Source organism: Phyllostomus hastatus, unplaced genomic scaffold, assembly GCF_019186645.2.
Source record: "Phyllostomus hastatus isolate PE091 unplaced genomic scaffold, TTU_PhHast_1.1 phas_scaffold_60, whole genome shotgun sequence".
Lineage (NCBI taxonomy): Eukaryota > Metazoa > Chordata > Mammalia > Chiroptera > Phyllostomidae > Phyllostomus > Phyllostomus hastatus.
The window spans coordinates 2,277,528-2,302,271 of NW_025334038.1; the positions used below are offsets into that span (position 1 = coordinate 2,277,528).

Genomic DNA, 24,744 nt, shown 5'->3' on the forward strand with positions numbered 1-24,744 from the left:
GTTAGGCATTGACGACCTTTAAACAACTATCCTACCCCATTATTTCCCCTACTCTAACTAGTAAAACTCTTCTGTTTCTTGTCAAGCCAGTTACACAATGTGTTTTGTCTACCCATTAATTGCATGTTTTGTTAATGGTGTTTTCATTCCTTTTTCATGTCTGACAAAAGAAACTAAAGTCTAGATCAAGTCCATCTTCTTTGAAAATTTCATTAGTCTACATCTACGAGTTTTTCTCACAGAAATTTATCTACCTCTTAAACCATGTATCTGAAATACCTAATTACTGTCAGCTACATGATAATGGCTGGATTGTGTATAACAATGGCAATCTACAATAAACTATCTGTAGTACCGGAGCAGTTATATTTGTTTACTTTGTTTAAATTTCCAATCAGTCAGGTATTAATACTTTTACAAAATATACCAATCACATGCTTGATGTCAGATTGCTATAAAAGTTTCTAATTGTTAACTCTGAAGTTCTGTATATATCTCATTCATGGATCAGCACCACTCTATGGTCATACTTTGAGAATCAATGAACCATTATATTTTACATTCTTCCAAAGAGAATAGTTCTCAAATAAATATTTTTTAATTGATTGCTCATGGAAATATGCTTACACTTAGCCATCACACTAACAGAGAAGATGTTTCATATAATCTAGCTACAAAGATTTGTGATATGCTTTAAATATACAGTTACCTATGAAGTTAACATTAAATGAGGACTAAAAGGGAGAGATCATTAAATGAGGACCAAAAGGCAGTAGCCATATGATTTGACAATGTGTATTTAGAGCAACCATAAAACCAGGGAAAATAAGATAATATTTCCAATTTTTAACTGTCTAGTAATAACTGATATGGTAATTGTACAATTATTGTTTTAATTGTGATGTGAGATAAAAATAAAATTATGAGATACTGTAATTCTTAAATCCCTCGAGTCCTATAAAAATCAAAATATCCTGTATCTCAGTATAGCTATGTAGAAACAATATAGATTCCAACTCTACACACTTAAAAGACCTAGAAACAACCAAACCAGTAGGAATGAGCATTCCTAACACCAAGATTGAGATTTTAAACATCATTTTCCATTAAAAGAAATCAGGGCTTGAAGAAATAGTTGATTACAGGTCTGTGCAGAAAACAAGCAAGATAAACCTGAAACATCTTGGAACAGCATGGAACCTATTAAGACTACAAAGGTATCTTAAAAGGACTTAAGGGACAAGATAAGAGACTTCCCATGGCCAAAAATGAGACAGTTTGAGCTTCAATAAGGAAAAGAACTGTAATATTTTGAAACCTATCACACAAAATGTTTAATCCATGAATTCACAATGATATTATTTAAAAATATATTGGTGTATTTCCTCAGGATAGTGGTGAACCAACTCATTACCTTAAAAACTAGGTAAATTAAAGGAAAGAACAAAACACTTTCCCTGCCTTTCCTATATGAACTGTTCTACTGGGCAGTCAAATAGTAAAAGAAGGAAGTGACTCTCTATAAAATTATCCCAGCAAATAAGTAAAAACAAAAATAACTAGGGTATTTCTATTTTGCAGCCTCTAATGAATCAATGGATCTAGGCACTGAACATCAATGGCTACTAACATTAAAAATAGTGAAAAACGGATAGTGTGTGCCTCCTGATAAAATACAACAAAGGGATCAATACCAAATCTGATCATGATTCCAGATCAAGCTTGCTGTGATCTTGAAGGAAACATATAGAACTGCAGAACACATTGAACTGCACCATAAATATGTGAACAGGAAAAATCCAGACTGAGAATCTACAGGTGAAATGGTCCAGTTCTTTAACAAGAAAATTCTAAGGAAAAGTAAGGAAAAGAGGAAAGGAGGGATTAAAAGACATAGAAAGGTATCTAGTTAAACAAAAAGCAAGACCAAGCTATAGTATCTAAGAAGGCACACGTAAGTGATAAACCATAAAAGAATACAATGTAGGGATGGGCTATATTAGGGCAGGGTACAAAGAAGGTTCCAGGAATGGTTGGTTAAATGCTACTGGTTGACCTGGGGGGTCAAGTTGCAGATCTTCACTAAGATATACTCTTCTGTCTGTGTTTTACTTTATAATAGAATAAAAACCAGCAATGTAAAATGGATGAGGTTTGGATGACTAGGAATAGATATTCAAGTATTTTGCACTTATACCTCAATTGTTCATTTCATGTTCCCCTGTACTGTCCTGCTTTCCTTTCCTTTGGTGACTACTCCTCTTAACACTATTTAAATATCTAACCTCTTTACTGTCACATGTCAACAGTTCACTAAAATTTTATGGTGTTGTGGATAGGAGCAACAATAATTTTAAGTTGTATAAGATAGCTATGAAAATAATTTTAATTATTTTTACTTATAAAAACATTTCAAAACAATATAGAAATATCAATTAAGAAGTCAAAGAGCATCCCACACCTTCCTTACCTCACTCCCCAGAGATAGCCACTATTAACACTTCAGTGTACATTCTTCTAGATCTTCAAGTTTCATAAAATATAAATACATATTATAGATAACTACACAATTTCTTTAATCAACCAAAACTGGGACACATTATTCTGCAGTTTTTCTTTCTCTAAGCATTTTGTATACATCTTTTCATACCAATATATATACAGATTCTCCTCGATTTACGATGGGTAAGTTGAAAACACATTTAATACACCTACTCTACCAAACCTCATAGTTATGCCTAGGCTACCTTAAATGTAGGCTCAAAACATTTACATTAGCCTACAGTCAGCAATTGTCTTGAGTTTCATCTCAAAAGTAATTGCCTTCCTCTTCTCCCCAGAAGCAGGAGATGCACACAGATAAGTGTTTGGTAGATATGCTGGGATGCAAAACGCAAAACACAATATTCAAAAAATTCTGGCAACACAGTGCATAGTCTATTATCAGTCATTTTCCTGTGTGACTGGGTGCTGCAATTTGCTGCCACTGCCTAGCACCACCAGAGATTATCATATGGTAATCATTATCCCAGGAAAAGGCCAAAATTCAAAATTCAAAGTATGGTTTCTACTAACTGTATATTGCTTTCATACCACTGTCAAGTTGAAAACCCTAAGTTGAACCATTGTTAGTCAGGGATCACCTGTACCTCTAACTCAATTTTAATGGCTGTGCATTATTCCAAAATATGGATTTACCACAACCTCTCAATTATTTCTTTTTATTCGAGTTTTTCTAATATTCTAATATTATAAACAGTGCTGAAGTCAAAATCCTTGAATACATTATGTGATGCCTCTATAAAAACTGTAAAAATTAGAATCTGAGAAATGAAAGTGAACAAAAATTATATTCATACTAATATTTGCACTCTAAAAGGGTTCTATCAAGTTATACTTCAACAATGTATCAGAATGTCCACTTTCCATATGCTGACCAAGACTGGATAATTTTAATCCTTTGAATTTTTGCTCTTCTAATAAAATTGGTATCCCGTTTTCATTGTTACATTTTAGAGTATTAGGGAAAACAAGCAATTTTTCATAATAATGGTCATTCATATTTCTTCTGTTAAGTGATCATCTCTATTTGTCCTATATTTCTAATTACATGTTTTTAAAAATTATTCCTTTGTGGGAACACTTTATAAAACATTGCAATATATATTGAAATTATTTTCTCTTTTACCTTTATGTTTTTCCCTGTATCATTAGTTAAAAAACATGTTTTTAAAAATTATTCCTTTGTGGGAACACTTTATAAAACATTGCAACATATATTGAAATTATTTTCTCTTTTACCTTTATGTTTTTCCCTGTATCATTAGTTGAAAAACATTTTTTTAATGTAGTTAGGTGTTGGGAGCCACCCTGCCTGGTTTCAGAAGCTTTGATCCCCCCTACCCACGCCACCCCATGGGTAAGGCTGAGTAAAAAGACCTTAAGACCATAAGCCACTAGGAGACAAAGCTTAGCCTCCTGGAAGGAGCCATTTACTGCACCCTGCTTGGCCCCAGGAGGATGACTAGTTAGTCAGTGATGTGTAAGATTCCTCACGGAAGGAACAACTAAGACAGGCATAGTCATGAAGGGGCCATCAGGGAAGAACTTGGGCAACTATAGAAAAAGAGTGATGGACCATCACTCCTTGGCTTTGTTATAACCTGAATCCTCATTCTATCTGCAAAAAAATCTGCTAATCTCTTGGCTGCCACATCCCCTACCTGATTCAGGCCTGAAACAATGCTGGAGGGTGGTGCAACCCTATGCTGGAAAGGGCAGATCCCCAGGGGCAATCAGGCCTAAGAAAGAATGCATAAAATCCTGTGAAACCTGCTTTGCTAAGAATACCCTCAATTTAAATGATAAGGGTCCCAGCATAAAATGAATTTATTTCCCAAAGTTTTATGGCCCTTTGATGGCACTCTATCTATCTGACCCTGATTCAGAATAAGCCCTTACAGTTCTTTGAGTTCCTTGATCATTACTGCCTGACAATGATTGATGAGCTTTATGCATGCACCCTGTATTCATATGCAAATTAAACCCAATAAAGCCCATTGAGGAACAGGCTCAAGGCTATTCTCCTCTGAGAGATTGGCCACCTTTCCTCCCCAAGCAGATCATATCTTGGTAGAATTATTCTCACCTGTGGTGGCCTAGAGGAACTCTGCAGGCAGAGCCTCCCCACATCCAGGCATAATACACATTCACTAATAATTTCTTTAAAAAGTCTATGTGCCTTACACAGGCCTAATAGTGTATATGAACTCAAACAAATTATTCAGTGAAAATGAATACAAGTAGTGATCTACTGATTGTCTCATAAAGATACCTGATACACAAAAAAAGAGGGGAAAGAAAGAGGGAAGGGGAGGGAGGAAAGGAGGGACGGAAGGCAGGAGAAGCGGTGGCAGGGGGAAGCTATGTCTAGACAGGTGATGAGTGAAAGCACACAGAAGAATTATTGAAAATCATTGTATGATATCAATACTCTAGAGTAACACAGATGAACTCATTTATACAGCTCCATTTTGACAGGATAGATCCTTTTCTCTGTTTGAAGGGATTATATTTTTACTTATTTTGTATTATTCTAACCACTCTGTCAAAAAGTCTTCAAATACATGCAGGTTAAAAACAAGATTCTGGCCCTAGCTGTTGTGGTTCAGTGGGTTGTGTGTTGTCCTGCAAACCAAAAGGTTGCCAGAAGTTCAATTCCTGCTCAGGGCACATGCCTGGGTTTTGAGCCAGCCCCCAGTTAGAGGCATGTGAGAGTCAACCAATTGATGTTTCTCTCCCTTTTTTCCTCCCTTCCCCTCTTTGTAAAAATAAATAAATAAAATCTTTAAAACAAACAAACAAACAGACAAACAAGGTTTGGAAGAGGCTGTAAGTTGGTTCTCTTACCTCACAAGGCTATTGTAAGTATTAAATGAGATTAACACACATAAAGCTTTAAGTAGGGTGTCAAGCCCTTATAGATGTTCCCTGCTTTTATTATCTGTGTGCTGTACAACAAAATCTCTCAAAATTACTGTCCTCACAGTCTTTCTTAAATAATCTCTAATCAGCTTCTGGTCATTACTGTATTTCCAAAACTGCTCTTACAAGGTCACCAGTAACTTACGCATTTCTAATCCAGTACTCATCTGACATAGTTCATCATCTGGCTTCAAAGACACACATGTGTCTTTGACAGAAAGAAAGGCTTTCTTTATACATAAAAGGCTACTTCTTCCTAGTATCCTATCCCTCCCTGGATCTTCCTCATTTCTCTAACCTCTAAACTGTGAAGTGTTCCAGTTCTGAGAACCTCTTCCCTTCAATATCTCCTAGGTCTGTTCCTTCAGCATTCTCATCCCATGGCCTGAAATATTAACTAAAGTCTAACAATTCCTAAATGTATATCTCTATTCCAGACTGCAGCTCTGAACTCCAGTTCCATCTACTGAATTGTCTACTTTCCTTCACTTGAAGTACAAATCTAAAAGCAACATGTCCCAAAACTAATTCCTGACTCACCCACCCAAACTTGCTTTTCTCTTGAATTTCCCAGCTTAATGACTTATTCTATCTTCTTAACTGTTCAGGCCAAAAACTTAGGAATCATTCCTAAATCCTTTTTCTTTCACATCCCATAACCAATACATCAGTAAATGCTGTCACTTCCACATTCACACATACAGAATCTGATTACTTTTCACCACCCAATAACTATAACCATTATTTCTCATGTGGATCACTGGAATAGTCTCTTGGCTGGTCTCTTTCATTACTGCCTTACAGAATACTCTCAAAACAGCAGTCATTATTATTGTTTAAAAATGTAAATCACACCACAACTTTTATCTCCTCAAACCCTCTAATGAACTTGCTTATAATTAAAAGCCAAGGTCTTTAAAATGTGCTCTAAAGCTCTGGTCTACCCTGACCTCATCAATACTCTTCCATCTTGCAATGCAGCAGCCATGCACTTCTTCTGGCCAATCCTTGAACTGCTAAGTACATTATATCACATCCTTTCATTGAAATTTCTTCTGCTGAGAACATTCTATCCCCACCTATCTGTATGACTCCTTCAGGTCTATTTATCTTCTCAGTGAGACCCTTCCTATCACGATACCCCATTTTTAATGGTCTCAATCCCCTTTCTCATCTTAATTTGTCTCTAGTGCATCTATCAATACCTGGTAATATTACATAGTAAATACCTGTAAGAAAATTGAATATGATGTACATATAGTAAAGTGCACAAATCTTAAGTACACAACTTAAAGCTTTGCATACATGCATATATAAATGTATATATACTTCTATGAAACCACCACAAACCAATATACAGATTTTCAAAATTCTGGAAGGCTCCCTCATTAGTCTCCTGTTAATAACACCCCTACATAGGTAAATTGTTATTCTGATTTCTATCAGTCAGTCTAGACAAGTATTTTGCCTGTTACTAAACTTTACTTCCATGGAATCACACACTATGTACTCTAATTACTTAATTATTTGTTTAAATTCTGTCTTGCCCACCAGAGTGTAAGCTGCATAAGAAATGGCTTGTATCTACTTTACTCATTGCTGTATCCACCATGTCTATAAATAAGACTTGGATCATAGAAGATGATCAATAAATAGCCACTGAATGAATAAATAATCAAACTGACATTAAACTTTCCCTTTCTTGAAACTTTGAAGGGCAATACTTATTTCTCAGTAGAACTATCTTCACCATTATTACAAATACCTGTGGAAATAAGATATTCACAATTAAGCCTACAACTTGGGTAAATTTCTTTTAGGATTAATTTAGAGCATCTTATATCTAACTAAAAACCTAAAGTCAAGCCTCTGTCATTACACTTGTATTTGAATTAACTAGAAATCAGTTTCATAGGTAAACACCAAGTTTACATTATACTAACACCCATACAAAACAGAGACTGAACTTGAGAATTCATGGCATAGAGAAATCTTATAGATCTATTATGCTCTTTCATTCTATGCTCATAGTTTAATATAAACTGATTGACTTTTTAATAGAGAAGATAGGTGTTTAGTGATTTAATAAGTTAAGATATTTTAGGCCAGCATTTATTCCTGATAGTGCTTTTTCAATTTTAAAGAGTTCAGAAATTCTTCACAAAAATTTAAAACACATGTTCTTTGTATTAATTTAATATACTCAAGTTGTTTTACATTCAAAGTTACTTTGATACCCAATATATCATCAGCCAATCCTAACCACAAACTTAGGGGCAACTAACTGTTATTCTTTCTAGAGGAGTATCTGAGAGAAAGCATAGAGTGCTGGGTAGAAAGAATGATAGTATTTGTACCCAAGGCTATTTATAAGTGTTTGTTAATTTGGAAATATTTGGAGAATTTTTAAAGCTATCTTTTTGTCATTGTTTTTAGCTTAATTACACTGCACTCAAAAATCACATTCCACGTTTGAAAATAATGCATACTCTGAAATTGCTGGAGTGTTCTACATGAATCAATTAAGCCAAGCTTGCTGACTGCATTTTTAAAATCTTCTTGCTGATTTTCAGAATTTTATTGGTAACTTAATAAGAGATATTAGAACCTATCACTTTTTTAAAAGTACAATGTTAAGAGAATAAAAGGGCAAGCCAAGAGTGAGAGAAAATATTTTAAAATCACATATCCAACAAAAACCATGTATCTAGAACATATAAAGAGGTCTCGAAACACAAGAGTAAAAAAAGACACAATGAAATTAAACAATAGGCAAAACACCTGAATAGACAGTCCTCAAAGAAAATAGTATGTGCAACATCACTAGTCATTAGGGAAATGCCAAGTAAAACCACAATGAGGGGTGGTGAATACACAATACAGTGTACAGAGGATATGTTGTGGAATTGTGCACCTGAAACCCGTAACATTTTGTTTAACAGTGTTACCCCAATAAATTCAATAAAAATGAAAAAAAAAAGAGAAAAGCTTAAAAAGAAACAAAACCAAACACAGTACCACAAGCTAAAAAGGATGTGAAACAGTTGGAATTTGCAAATATTGCTGGTGGGGATACAAAGTGGTTCAACTACTCTAGAAAATAGTTTAGCAATTTGATATAAAGCTAAATATGCACTTACCATATGATGCAGAAATCCTACTCTGAGGTTTTTACCTTACAGAAATGAAAACTTAAATTTCATACAGAAACCTATAAATAGGTGTTTGTAGTAGGACTATAATTTAAAAAATACTGGAAACAATCCAGATGTCCTTCAAAGGGTGACTGAATAAACAAACCATGGTACATCTGTATACTGGGATACTACTCAATAATAAAAGGAATGGACTACTATTGATATACACAATAACTTGGATACATCTCAACTGTACTACTGGAAATACAAGTAGCCCATTTCAAAAGGAAACATACTACAGAATTATATTCATAAGACACTTTGGAGAAGACAAAACTAGAGTCAGAAAATAGACCAGTGTTTGCCAGGCATCAGGTATACTTAGAAGGTTGGACAACAATTGGAGCGTGATGAAACTGTTCTGCATTCTGATAGCAACAGTGGTTACATGGACCTATATGTGTGTTAAAATGCATACAACTGAGCACCAAAAAAAAAAAAATTCCATTTACTATATGTTTTAAAATAAAAACAAAGTATCTCCTGCCTCCATCTCCCAAATTCTATTTTCTTTCCTTTTTATCCCGAGGCTGTCATTCTTTCTTTTACTTTTCTACCCTCTCCCCTTACTCATATAATCTTCTAAGTGTATAAACAGTTTTTATTTTCTCAAATATTCCATAGTTTCTGGTGATTTTGTCTTCATTTATGCTGATGGCTCTATAGTGAAAACCACTCTCTCTGTTATTCTTATTCAGTCTCCTGGCTTTAGTATGTTATTTCTTCTCAGAAAGCTTCTCTACCTTTTGCTCCCAGGTTGGATTAGATATTCTTGGCATATGATCCCACAGTACTGGTATTTTGTACTATCCCCTTCATATCCTTACATGCACATATTTAATTGTTAACATATGTTCCATTTCTTTCTCCTCCACTACACTGTAAGCTCCATGAGGGCAGACCTAATTGATGTTTTGTGCATTAAGTAACCTTTAGCACCAACACTGTGCAAGGCACATAACGCAGCCACCACAATGAATGCAGTAAAACTTTTGTATTTTGCAGATTGCTATAAGGAACTTGGTTCTTGGCAGACAGAAAATATCTTACCTGCATTTCAAAATAAAATGTCTCAAACACACTTCTGCTTTGTGATATTCAATTAAAATGTAAGTGTTCTACTTATATAATCTCTCCCCTCTACCTTTTTGTTCCTGATGCTGCAAAATTTCAGCAAAATTTCAGCAAAATGTTCATATTCACTGAACATTTGCACATTTTCTTAAGCTCTCTGTAACCACACACAACAAAAACAACTTTTCCTAGCTCTTTTATAATTTGTACAAAATAGGTTTCTGAATGACTATGACCATTTAAAATTTAAATTACATTAATCTGGCACATAAAAATTACATTTATGACTTTCTAAGAAAGTTTTGCAATCTAATAATTTAAATAACAAAAAATCTTACTTTAAATAAACAACAATATAGTTAATTATGTGTGAGATCCAGCCATGTCACTTAAAAAAGGAATATACGAAGCTTTTGCACAGCAAAAGAAACCGCCAACAAAACAAAAAGGCAGCCAACCTAATGAGAGAAGATATTTGACAACAATAGCTCCAACAAAGGGGTTAATATCCAAAATATATATAAAGAACTCATACAACTTAACAACAAAAAACCCCTAAAACTCCAATTAAAGAATGGGCAGAGGACCTGAACAGACACTTCTCCCATGAAAACATACAAATGGACAACAAATATATGAAGAGATGTTAAACTTCACTAGCTATTAGGGAAATGCAAACCAAAATCACAATAAGATACCACCTCGTACCTGTTAGGATGGCTATTATCAACAAGACAAGTAATAACAAGTGTTTGAGAGGTTGTGGAGAAAAAAGAACCATCATATGCTGGTGGGAATACAAACTGATACAGCTATCCAGAAAACAGTATGATTCCCCACCAGGATCCTCAAAAAATAAAAAATAGTTACAATATGACCCAGAAATCCTTCTTCTGGTATCTATCTGAAAAATTTGAAAACATTTATTCACAAACACATATGCACGCCTGAGTGTTCACTGAAACATTACTTACAGTGGCTAAGACATGGAACCAACCAAAGTGTCCTTCGATAGAAGGCTGGATAAAGAAGATGTGGTACATATATATATACTATGGAATAATACTTAGCCATAAGAAAAAATGAAATACTGCCATTTGTGAGATGGACAGACCTTGAAGGTATTATGCTAAGTAAGTCAGTCAGTTAGAAAAAGCTAAGAACCATATGGTTTCACTCAGATGTGGGATATATGGTGGTTACCAGAGGGAAGGGGGTGGGGGTGGGAGGTAGTAAAAGGGGCCAAATATATGGTTACAGAAGATGATTTGACTTTGGGTGGTGGGCACATAATACAATATATAGATTATGTATCATACAAATGTACACTTGAAACCTATACAATCTTATTAACCATTGTTATCCCAATAAATTTAATAAAGAAAAAGAAAACAGAAAAGTAGTCTAATATTCTTTGTATTTCATTGATAGCATTACAGATAACAGACAGTAGTCTAAACTACCTTTAGAAAAGTGGTAACAGTTAAAATGACTGAAAGTAGCTGTCTTTTTCTTGTTAACCATAGTTTAGTTCAGATACTAAATTTCTACTAATTTTAAACTTTATTATAATAAAAAACAAAATTTAGTTGCACAAATACTGACCACTATGTTATATTTTAGAGAACTATGTTCAAAGGCAATAGTCCTCCAAAAGGAGGGAAGGTGAAGGGACATATTTTAAATAAAATGGAAAGTTCAAGAGAGAATTACACATTTTAAATGACATTTGACAGATTTCCAAGTCACAAGCACTCAGAATTAGCAGATAGAGTTAAGTGAGGAAAGCAAGTTATTCTGTTCTTTAAAGGAGAAATCGACATAAGCACTGTGAAATGTAAGAATTAGTGCTCTTCTCAGAACATAGACAGGTGAGGCCTTAAACAATAAAACCATTACATGAAATAGAACTTAAGCATTCTCAAACCGCTATTTGTCTGTGTATATCTATAAATTGAAATAAATTAAAAATATATAACTAAAGAAAACTCCCTTTCAGGCTACTATCCTTATTAGGCTTGGCAATTTGTCCCAAGAGAACAAAAAACCTGTAACAAACCTGACCAATGATTTCCTATAATTCCACTTTTCACTGGTTATGGACAATAGCTATATGTATTCCAGGTACTTCTAACGGAACATAACACCTCTTGCTAAAGGGAAGAAATCTAAGTGTAAAGACACATAAATGAAGGACAGAGACTCAAAAATATGCTTATGGCAGGAAGACAATAATCTTTCAGAAGCAGCCAAGTTTCACAAAATGAAAAAATGTTAGAGTTTTGTGTAGAGTTTTGTCTATAAATTCGATCTCAATGAAGGAATTTGGGGAGAAACAGCCCAAATATATTATGTTTCATTTTGTGCTTTATAAATAAAAATTTTTAATGAAACTAAATGAAGAAAATAAAAACATGAAGTGAGGTGAAAACATCTTTTATGATAATGCTTATCACAAAAGTTAAATACACAAAAAACTACATTTCCTATAACTAAATCTTTATTTTGTAAAATAAATTCTAAGCCCTGGCTGGCGTAGCTCAGTGGATTGAGCACGGGCTGCAAACCAAAATATCGCAGGTTCGATTCCCAGCCAGGGCACATACCTGGGTTGCAGGCCACAGCCCCCAGCAACTGCACATTGATGTTTCTCTTTCTCTCTCTTTCTCCCTCCCTTCCCTCTCTAAAAATAAATATAAATAAATAAATCTTTAAAAAAAACAAACAGCCTTTCCGAATTGAATGTACTTAAAAAAAATTCTAAAAGTACTGGCTCCAATAGTCTGCAAAAATTATCTTTATAACATAAACCAGATACCTTAAGAAAACTAAAATGAAAAATCGATTTCAACCATTCTTCTCATCAGGTATTGAATTTAAAGTGATTGTGAAAATACTTATACCCAAAGGAAATTTTTAGTACAACTACCATATTTTGCTGTGTGGAATGCCCACTTTTTGCCTGAATTTTTGAGGGAAAATAAGAATGCTCGTTACACATGGGTATAATGATTACATACCATGGGGCATAATCCCACATATAATGCACACAAAAACTGTAGGTGTGCATTATGCACGGGTGTGCATTTGTTACCTAATGATATCAGGATACTACTGACTGATACAGACTAACTCAACACCATCAAAGCAAGTTTTCTTCACTTACCCTTGCATAGTGGAATTCAACTCCATAGAGTTCCAACGTACGTGCTTTGTTCAGGTAATTAAATTCTGCTTCTGCAGGAGATAAGCCTCTGTAAAGACATCATTAGGTTAAAAACTATATTAATCACACACATGTCCAAATTAGAAAAAGGCTATTTATCCAGAAATTTTTCAGCATCCTAAATAAATATTTTGTGAAATGTTAGGCATGACTACTCCTCTTGGTTACGTATGGTAACATCTAACTTATCTGGAGAGTACATTTACAGTAACACAAATTATTGCTTTGTATAATATTTCCTTATTTTTGAGACTATAAGAATGCATCAAGTTTTAAAGTCTGTAGTTGTTCTTATACCTGTCAGAAAGTCACTCATCCTCATACATAAGTAGCGTTTTTCAAAATTTGGTCTTTATACCATATCTGCATTTAAATCACACAGACTGCTTCTGAAACTAGTGGATTCTGAGAAAACCTCCAAGCAGTGTTTCTCAGAAAACAGTACACAGATATTGGTTCATAATATATACAGAAAATGAGGGTGTCAGAGTCTTTTATAGGACCTTGGTAGAGTAATTTTATGTCTGTTGAATCTAACAATTAAAAAAAGCTGTGTAATTTTTTATATCTTTGTTCATTTCTCCACTTTACTTTTCTATTAATTCATTTTTATATTTCTTAGAAGTGTTGTTCCATGACAGATTAGGAAAAAATTGGTCTTTCACAAAAGATAGTTTCAGGAGTACTGTTTTATAGTCTGATAATAGAATGAATGGGGTCCAAATTACTTACATTTAAGAAACATCCCAGGTGATTCTTATGAACAGAAGCTTTAGAACTATGCAAAGCATTTAAAATTGATTTACTCCTATACAATATACTGTTCTAACAACCTTAGTGATCTGTTATCACACTTCAGTTGAGCAAAAGCAGCAAATTACAAAATCAAAGATATAAATCTTTCATTCACTAATGATACAAAAAAAAAAGAAGTCAACACCCTACTAATGCATGATTACTAATATAGGATTCCTTAAAAAGAAAAGAAGCACATATACTTCAACTTTCCATAAAATTCAGTTAGGTTAAATATCCTACCTTCCCCACCCCATCCCCAGTTAAACTATGCAATTCTATTTTTTCTTTGTTTAAAGGCTTAAGGAATTATTTCTTTAAACCAAACACAAATATATAATCAATATCTTGTCAAATGTATAATCCTTTTCCTTGCAGAAGATACTATCCATTATTAGTAAATTTTTCATAAATTGGGTTTATCTTTAAACCCTTGATCCAGATATTATAAATGACATTTACTTTTAGAACAAAATAGCCCCTTCACAACATCAGGCCAGCATTAAATTCTTTTTTTTTTAATTGTTATAACAGCTTTATTTGTAATAGCCAAAAACTGGAAGTAACCAAAAAGCCTTTCAACAACCAATGGCTGAACCAGCTGTAGCATACCCATACTGTGGAACTACTAAACAATTACACAGAAGGAATTATTGATACAGACAACTTGGATAAATCTCAAAAAGACAGTATGCTAAGTGGAAAAAATATATAATAGTCTCTAAGTGACAAAATTATAGACATGGAAAAGAGATGGCTTGTTATCAGGGTTTAGGGATGGAGGCAAGCAGAGAGGAAGAAAGCAGGTATAACTCACTAACAAAGAGTCCCAGCGGTGGCTACAAAAATCCCCACACGTGATAAAATGACATAGAACAATATACAAACAATGTACCAATATCAATTTATACCATAATTGTGTAAGGTATAAACACTGGGGGAAACTGGGAGAAATGGACATGGGTCTTCTCTGCACTGTCTTTGGAACTTTCTGTGAGTCTATAATCAAATTTAAGTAACATTTTTTGTTGTTTTTTTTCAAATATCTAAATGGTTGATTTATTTTTATTTTAATTTTTTTTGGAGAGGGAGATCATTCACTTTCATTTTATTTTTAATTTTTAAATTTTAGTTCTTTTTTAAAAAATATTTTATTGATTATGCTATTACAGTTGTGCCATTTTCCCACCTTTACTCCCCTCCACCCTGCACACCTTCTCCCACCCACATTCCCCCACTTTAGTTTCTGTCCGTGTGTCATACTTCTAAGTTCTTTAGCTTCTACTTTTCCTACACTATTTCTTACCCTCCCCTTGTCTATTTTCTACCTACCATCTATGCTACTTCTTCTCTGTACTTCTTCCCTCTCTCTCCTCCTCCCACTCCCTCCCCTCTTGATAACCCTCCAAGTGATCTCCATTTTTGTGGTTCTGTTCCTGTTCTAGTTGTTTGCTTAGTTTCTTTTTGTTTTTGTTTTAGGTGTGGTTGTTAATAATTGTGAGGTTGCTGTCATTTTACTGTACATGTTTTTTATCTTCTTTTTCTTAGATAAGTCCCTTTAACATTTCATAGAATAATGGCTTGGTGATGATGAACTTCTTTAACTTGACCTTATCTGAGAAGCACTTTATCTGCCCTTCCATTCTAAATGAAAGCTTTGCTGGATAGAGCAATCTGGGATGTAGGTCCTTGCCTTTCATGACTTGGAATACTTGTTTCCAGCCCCTTCTTGCCTGTAAGGTTTCTTTGGAGAAATCAGCTGACAATCTGATGGAAACTCCCTTGTAGGTAATTACCTCCTTATCTCTTGCTGCTTCTAGGATTCTCTCCTTAATTTTAATCTTGGGTATTGTAACTATGATATGCCTTGGTGTATTCCTCTTTGGGTCCAACTTTTTTGGGACTCTCTGAGCTTCCTGGACTTCCTGGAAGTCTATTTTCTTTGACAGATTGAGGGAATTCTCCTTCATTATTTGCTCAAATAAGTTTTCAATTTCTTGCACTTCCTCTTCTCCTTCTGGTACCCCTATAATTTGGATGTTGGAACATTTAAAGATGTCCTGGAGGTTCCTAAGCCTCTCCTCATTTTTCTGAATTCTTGTTTCTTCATTCTTTTCTGTTGGTTGTTTCTTTCTTTCTTCTGACCCATTCCACTGATTTGAGTCCCAGTTCCTTCCCATCACTATTGGTTCCCTGTGCATTTTCCTTTATTTCATTTAGCATAGCCTTAATTTTTTCATCTAATTTGTGACCAAATTCAACCAATTGTATGAACATCCTGATTCCCAGTGTTTTGAACTGTGCATCTGATAAGTTGGCTATCTTTGTCACCTAGTTGCATTTTTTCTGGAGCTTTGATCTATTCTTTTGTTTGGGCCATTTTTTTTTTTTGTCTTGATGTGCCTGTTACATAGCGAGGGGCAGAGCCTTAGGTGTTCACCAGGGCAGGGTAACCCAATTGTTCGTTTGTGATGCTGTATGTGGGGTAGGGGTCCAAGAGGGAACAACGGTGCCTGCTCTGCTCTCTGCTGGATTTCAGTCACTTCCCCCACTTTCCCCAAGCAAACTGGGCCCTTCTGGTGCTGATTCTGGTGTGGGTAGGCATTCTAGGAACCTGTGGGTCTCTCCAACGAACTCTCCTTGAGTCTGGGAGTTTCTTCCAGTACCTCAACCCCCACAGCTGTTTTCAATCAGTGTTTTGAGGCTTTATTCCCTGAGCTAGGACCCTGGGTTGCACGGTCTGACTCGCTCCCCAGTTTTGCCTGGTTTATCTGCACATGAATGTGGGACTGTCCAGTCTGCCAGCTGCCTTGTGCACCGCACGCCTCCACAATCCACCACCCAGCCGGGTCCACCAGCTGCCACCTTGCACGCCCGGGGTCCACCAGGCACTGCTCTGCCTCAAGCCCTCTCTGTTCCAGCTGCCCAACTCCATCCCTCCTACCGGTCTGGATGAATGTGTCTACTTTAACTCCTTGGTTGTCAGACTTCCATACAGTTCAATTTTCTGTTCGTACTGGTTGTTTTTGTTTCTAAATTGTTGTCCTTATTTTGGATGTACAAAAAGGCACAGTGCATCTACTTATGTCTCCATCTTGGCCAGAAGTCTAAAATTCTCATCCATTATTCTTATTCTAGGTCAGGGGTCAGAAATTCTTACTAGACAGCGCAAGACAGTCAACACTTTATGCTTTCAGGTCACATGGTCTATGTGGCACTACTTCACTCTGCTATTATGTGAAAGCAACCACAGACAAATGAGGGAACCTGTATTCCAGTAAGTGTTCATTTATGAACACAGAAATTGGAATTTCTAAAAACTTCATGTGCCACAAAAATGTTATTCTTTGTTTATTTTTTCCAACCATTTAAACCTTAAAAACCATTCTTATTCCATGAGCCATATAAAAATAGACAACGTCTATAGTTTACTAACCTGTTTTAGATACATGGGCCATTACCAAGTGAAGGCAAGTTTCTTTAATAGTAAGAGCTAATATTTCTTCAGTGCTTACCATATGCTAGGCACAGTTCTGAATACTTTATTTGTAAAAATCCTTACAGTAACTCCAGAGGTCGGTAATTTTTCTTACTACCTATTTACATATAAGAAATCAGAGCAGCAGAAACATAGATAAATCTGGCCAAGGTTATAAGATAGTAAGTGACCTTACCAGAATTTCAATTCAGACAGTCTGGCTCAAGTTCACACTCTTAGAGAATATGCAACTGCCTTAGTTCCTACATGAATATTTTGAATGGTATGTTAAAGCAGAACTGAACTCTGACCCAAAAAAACAATATTTCCTTCTATTCAAAACAACGGATGTCTGTTTGGAAAAAAATATGTAACAGAAAATCAGTCTCACAATACATCAAAGTCGCATACTGTAATGAGAGAAAAACTGCTATTATCTTTAAAGGACTACTTTTTAAATTGTTTACCTCCCACCACTCCTCCCCACTCCAGCCATCCCCACCTCGCCCCCTCGAGCCTGCCCTGCTTTGGCTTTGTCCAAGTGTCCTTTATTACATATGTTCCTGAAAACCCTTCCCGTTTTTCCCCCCATTATCCTCTCCCACCTCCCCTCTGGCTCAGATATTCCATGCAGCAATGTTTTCACTGATATGTCCCTCAGAGCAAGACATGTAAAGAAAAAATAATCAAATGGGACTTCATCAAAATAAAAAGCTTCTGCCAGACTAAAGAAAACATTAGCAAAATGCAAAGGGAACCAACCGTATGAAAAATATATTTGCAAATCATACCTCGGAGAAGGATTAGATCTCCAAAATATATAAAGAATGCACACGACTCCACTCCAGGAAGATGAACATTCCAATTACAAAATGGGCAAACAGACATTAACAGACATTTCTACAAGAATGACATATAGAGGGCCGAGAAACATATGAAAAGATGGTCAGCATCACTAGCCATCAGAGAGATGCAAATTAAAACTACAATGATATACCACTTTATACCAGTCAGAATGGCCAATCATAACCAACAAGCAAATGCTAGAGAGGTTTGTGCAGAAAAGGGAACACTAGTGCACTGTTAGTGGGAATGCAGAATGGTGCAGCCACTGTGGAAAACAGTATGGAATTTCCTCAGAAAACTGAAAATGGAACTGCCTTTTGACCAGGCAATTCCACTGCTGGGATTATACTCTAAGAATCCTGAAACACCAATTCCAAAGAACCTATGCACCCCAATGTTCATAGCAGTACAATTTACAATAGCCAAGTGCTGGAAGCATCCGAAGTACCTATCAGTAAATGAATGGATCAAAAAACTACGGTACATTTACATAATGGAATACTATGCAGCAGAAAGAAAGAAGGAGCTCCTACCCTTTGCAACAACATGGATGAAACTGGAGAGCATTATGCTACATGAAATAAGCCAGGTGGTAAAAGACAAATACTACATAATCTCGCCCGTAAGTAGAACCTAATCAACAATCAAACAAGCAAGCAAAATATAACCAGAGACAATGAAAATAAAGAATTAGTTTTTATCAATTTAGTTTTACATAAAGTTCCTTTCTCCTCTTGGCTCATCACTAAACAAAAATGATTTCTTTCACACAGATAAAACCTGAGAAAAAATTGCTACATAGACTGTAACATGTTAATATTCTAAAATTCCTGGCAACTTTACATAATAACAAAGCTTTACATATATATTCCTGGCAACTTTATATTTAAAAAACCCTTTACAGTGCTCACTTTGGCAGCACATATACTAAAATTAGAACAATAGAAGAGTAGCATGATCCCCAAGCAAGGATGACACACAAATTCTTGAAGCATTTCATATTTTGAAGGTGATTAAAAAAATGAAAAACAGAAAACCCTTTACACACACACGAGGGCATACACACACACTTTACACAGATTAAAAAAGTTTAAGGGGCAAGTCAAGGAACACAAATACAGGACTCATGGCCATGGACAATGGGTGGGGGAAGATTGACTGTGGAGTGTGGGGTGGAGGGATGGGGCAGGGAAGAGCAACAGGGGAAAAAGGTGGGACAACTGTAACTGAGTAACAAAAAAACCCAAAAACTTTATACAATGAAATTGGCAACTAGATATAATAGTGAAAAAATGTCTGTTATATATAGCTTTCTAGTTCTTCATAGAAATGAAAACATATCTTTTATATAGATTATCTACATTTCTTTATACCAATCATATCATATTATTTTATAACACCAACTGTTCTACATTAAATAAATACAACAATCACAACAGAAATAATTTAAAACATTTCTCTAGAAAAGATGCAATTTAGTTTACCAAATAAGCAGAAAAGTAAATAAACCCTTACGTATGTTGCTGATGTAATTTTGCAATTTCGTTTTCAAAATCTTGAGGTTGATTAGGAATGAAAGAATAATCTGAGAGGTAGCCTGGCAAATTTTCTGACTGACTGAAGTCTCCAAGTTCAGCTAATAAATTAAAGAAAAATATTCACTTTAATACACATTTTTAAAATTTCTACAGCCAAATCAGCAATGTCATGAATTTCATTATATTTCTGGAAGTAAATATTTATGTTTCTATTGTTACCACTTAAACAAGTTATAACAATGCACATAACATTCTTCTAGATCTCAAACAACTTTAGAATTTTTCTTCTGGAATCAAATTGCTAACTAATTGGATGTTTCATTACATTTCCTTGGCAACAACTTTCTTCTGTATAATAACTTATTTCTAAAGGACTTATTTATTAAAGGCAATATATTATCAACATAGATAATGCAATTACACATGTTATTTGCCTCAAAACTTGGCTGATACTGTCCTGACCAGTATGGCTCAGTTGGTTGGGCATCATTCCACAAAGCTAAAGTTTGCTGGTTTGATTCCTGAGGTCAGGGCACATGCTTAGGTTGTGGGTTTGGTACCCTGTTGGGACGCGTATGAGAGGCAACTGATTGATGTTTCCCTCTCACATCCATGTTTCTCTCCCTCTTTCTCCACCCCTCCCCCGTTCTCTAAAATTAAACAAGATCTTAAAAAAAGACGTGGGCTGATACTTACACTGAACAGCAAATGAAGCCAAAAGGGCAGCAGTATTATAAGGACAGGGCAATCTAACAAAACAAAACAGAAATACATACCCCAAATTTAAACACAATAATTTCAAAAGCACTATAATTTATATTATACTATTCATACTTCAAATTTCCATGACTTATATTTTAACTATTAAGTTATAAATTTATTTGATGAAAAGAATTCATGTTTTATGTAACCATTTTTCTATAGATTTTTTCAAAGATCATGAATTACTTAAATAACACAGAATTAAAAGTATTTTTAAACCCCATTACTAAGAATTTAAAATAGCCCACCTTCCAGTAAGTATATCTTGTTTAATTTGCAAAAAATACTGGTACCTTAAAAAAGAAAAGATAGTTAGCATTTACTATAATTATAACATCTAGAGACTAAAAACTGTGTACTTAAATGAACAAAACTGAAATATTTAAGTATTTGCTCCTATAATATACATATTAAAACATGAAAAGATTTTAAAATAAGCTTTCATAAATTTATGAATCCAAGTTTTAAATTTTGTTGATAAATGAAATTTCATATTGCAAATATCCTGTTTCCACTAGATGCATTATAAAATTCCTCAAGTTTCTTAAGAGTTACACAATTGAGGGAGAAGATTAGAGAGAAATACGTTAAGAATTGGTGTATGCAGAAAGTAATAAGCCTGGGAAGCACAGTGAAGAGACACAGCAGACCAGTTGAAGAAAACCATTATTTCTGCTAATATAGAAGGTGAACTGCAAGGACAGGACTATGTGTTGATTATCTTATTAGACTGCAAGAAACTACTAATTGTAGAAAAGAACCTTTCCATTTTCATTTGAGTTAAAGTTCTTGTTCATCAGCAAAAAACAAACATGTAAGTTCCCTTCCTTACTATTACTCTACTATTATTAGAATTATCAAGTACCCAATTTCCTTCAAAATCAACAAATATAAGAGTAATCTATAACAAGAATCCTGAGGTTACTTACAAGATGGCATTTTCCTGTCCCTGGCTAGTGGGTGAAGTCATTCCCTCATAAATGTATCCAACCTAGAGTAAAATCAACTGCGCTGCATGTTTACAGAACACCAAAATTTGTGGCTTTACATGTTTAAATAGGGAATTTACAGACTTTTATTTCCACCGACTAAAGAAAGTATACGTAGTTCAAGAGACAAAAATCATTAAATATTTTATTTTTTAATCTTTTAAATATATTTTGATTATGCTGTTAGTTGTCCCATTTTCCCCCCTTCACTCCCCTTCATCCTCCACACCATCTCCCACCCACATTCCCCTCCTTTAGTTCATGTCCATGTGTCATACTTCTAAGTTGTTTGGCTTCTACTTTTCCTACACTATTCTTACCCTCCCCCCGCCGTCTATTTTCTACCTACCATCTATGCTACTTATTCTCTATACCTTTTCTCCCTGTCTCCTTCTCCCACTCCCCTGTTGATAACTCTCCATGCGATCTTCATTTCTGTGGTTCTGTTCCTGTTCTAGTTGTTTGCTTAGTTTCTTTTTGTTTTGGTTTTAGGTGTGGTTGTTAATAATTGTGAGGTTGCTGTCATTTTACTGTACATGTTTTTTATCTTCTTTTTCTTAGATAAATCCCTTTAACATTTCATATAGTAATGGTTTCGTGGTGATGACCTCCTTTAACTTGACCTTATCTAAGAAGCACTTTTTATCTTCCTTCCATTCTAAATGAAAGCTTTGCTAGACAGGGCAATCTTGGATGTAGGTCCTTGCCTTTCATGACTTGGAATACTTGTTTCCAGCCCCTTCTTGCCTGTAAGATTTCTTTGGAGAAATCAGCTGACAATCTGATGGAAACTCCCTTGTAGGTAATTATCTCCTTATCTCTTGCTGCTTCTAGGATTCTCTCCTTAATTTTAATCTTGAGTATTGTAACTATGATATGCCTTAGTGTATTCCTCTTTGGGTCCAACTTTTTTGGGACTCTGAGCTTCCTGGACTTCCTGGAAGTCTATTTTCTTTGACAGATTGGGGGAATTCTCCTTCATTATTTGCTCAAATAAGTTTTCAATTTCTTGCACTTCCTCTTCCTCCTTCTGGTACCCCTATAATTTGGATGTTGGAACATTTGAAGATATCCTGGAGGTTCCTAAGCCTCTCCTCATTTTTTTGAATTCTTGTTTCTTCATTCTTTTCTGATTGGATGTTTCTTTCTTTCTTTCTTCTGACCCATTCCACTGATTTGAGTCCCAGTTTCCTTCCCATCACTATTGGTTCCCTGTGCATTTTCCTTTATTTCACTTAGCATAGCCTTCATTTTTCATCTAATTTGTGACCAAATTCAACCAATCTGTGAGCATCCTGATTCCCAGTGTTTTGAACTGTGTATCTGATAGGCTGGCCATCTCTTTGTCACCTAGTTGTATTTTTTCTGGAGCTTTCATGTTTTTTTTTTGTTTGGGCCATTTTTTTTTTGTCTTGATCCGCTTGTTACATAGCAAGGGGTGGAGCCTTAGGTGTTCACCAGGGCAGGGTAACCCAGTTGTTGGTTTGTGATGTTGTACGTGGGAAAGGTGTCCGAGAGGGAACCCATGGTGCTTGCTCTGCTCTCTGTCAGACTTCAGTCACTTCCCCTGCCTCCCCCAAGCAAATTGGGCCCTTCTGGTGCTGATTCTGGTGTAGGTGGGCTTGTGTACATTCTAGGACCCTGTGGGTCACTCCAACTACTTTCCTGTGAGGCTGGGACTTTCTGCTGCTGCTGCCTCAACCCCCAAAGCTGTTTTCAATCAGTGGTTTGAGGCTTTATTTCCCCGAGCAGGGGCCCTGGGTTGTGCAGTCCATCCCACTCCCCCTTTGTTTCACCTGGTTTATCTGCATGAATGTGGGACTGCCCAGTCTGCCAGCTACTGCCTTGCCGGTCAAGGCAGCTACAGCTTTGTTCGTCCTGTTCCATGATCCTCTGCCTCACTGGGTCCACCAGCCACCACCTTGCTGGGAGTCCTCTCTGCTCCAGATGCCACACTTCGCCCCTGCTACCGGTCTCTGGATGAATGTTGTCTCCTTTAACTCCTTGGTTGTTGTACTTCCATACAGTTTGATTTTGTCTCAGTTCTGGTTGTTTCTTGTTGTTAAATTGTTGTTGTCCTTTTGGTTGTGTGAGGAGGCACAGTGTGTCTACCTACACGTCCATGTTGGCTGGAAGTCCTTAGTTGTTTTTTTGATTAAAGTCATTTAAGAGCTCCATGACAATTCAAATGACCAAAGAATATAATTAAGGTTTTTTGGGAATCAGATATTGATTAGAATTTTTTTTTAAAAGCTGATACCAATATCCTGGCTTCATATATTTAATAGAGTCCCTGAGGCTTAATACATATTATACAAATTATTATTATTCAATCTTGACAACATTTTCTATCTAGCCTACTTAGTTTTATAATTATAAACAAAACTTTTCTAATCCTGACAATAACTAATACCATAAACTAAACACTGAAAAGATATGAAAATAATGTCCTTTTTATTCTCATAATTTCTGAGAAAACTCAAATTCCAATGATGCAAGCAATACTAAATGACATTTACTTCTTTTTTAAAAGATTAAAAAATTATACTTGGGAGGGTCAGACGGGAAGGGAGGAAGAAAGAGGAAACACTGATGTGCAAGAGAAACAGTGATCAGTTGCCCTCACATGCCCCCAGATGGGGACCTGGCCTGAAACCCAGGCATGTGGCCTTAGTGGGAATCTCACTGGCACAGGCCAGTGCTCAATCTACTGAGCCACAGCATCCAGGACACTAAATGACATTTAATCTGGAATCTCTATAGGTTCATTCTTTTTCACCACTCACCTAAAATGGAACTTCAAGGTAAGGAGGTGTAGCAGATTTCCTGTTTATGGGGTTTATATTGGTCCTTGCCTTAAGCACTGTGGCTAAGGGTGTCTTATTATTAATCAGGACCATCACATTAAAGTCATCTAAGCACTAACTTTTTAAAGGAGTAATTCTTAAACCTGGAATCACTGGGGTGCTTGTAATGCTTATGCACAGGTCCCATCTGAGGCTTATTAAATCAGAGTATCTAGGGGTGTGGCCAAGGCAAGAACTACCATTAAGTATTCTGATTTGTAATCAGTAGAGAATCACTGATGTACAATATATACTATGGTAATAAAGTTAAACTAGCCACTTATCTCACTTTACCAAATAGTTTCAATGACAAGATTATAAATCCATTATAAAGGATTTTTGAATAATCCATTATTCTGATGGAAACAAGAATAATTTTCTAGACTGATGGAATGAGTATAAATTAATTCCTCAGTTACTATCAAACTTGATTTTACTTTCTTCTACTTTCAGAAGACATTTCTACTTAAGTATCAGTGAGACACATTTATTCCTTGATTATGTTTTCA

The 24,744-nt window shown here is 35.4% G+C and overlaps 1 protein-coding gene and 1 non-coding gene across 5 annotated transcripts in view; one reads left to right on the top strand and one right to left on the bottom strand.

Moving 5' to 3' along the window:
* The window catches only part of PTPN4 (protein tyrosine phosphatase non-receptor type 4), a 288,687-nt gene that overhangs the window by 112,262 nt on the left and 151,681 nt on the right, over positions 1 to 24,744 (bottom strand). For 3 of the 4 annotated variants that reach the window (XM_045825866.1, XM_045825867.1, XM_045825869.1), the window contains 4 exons: positions 20,649 to 20,693; positions 20,335 to 20,387; positions 19,616 to 19,736; positions 12,922 to 13,009 (listed from right to left, as the gene is read on the bottom strand). In XM_045825866.1, coding sequence (XP_045681822.1) covers positions 12,922 to 13,009; positions 19,616 to 19,736; positions 20,335 to 20,387; positions 20,649 to 20,693 — 307 coding nt within the window. The remainder of the gene's footprint in view (positions 1 to 12,921; positions 13,010 to 19,615; positions 19,737 to 20,334; positions 20,388 to 20,648; positions 20,694 to 24,744) is intronic. The other variant, XM_045825868.1, reaches the window with a different exon arrangement.
* Positions 19,004 to 19,106, top strand: LOC123810533. The gene has a single exon (XR_006784260.1). It is a non-coding gene; the product is annotated as a U6 spliceosomal RNA (small nuclear RNA).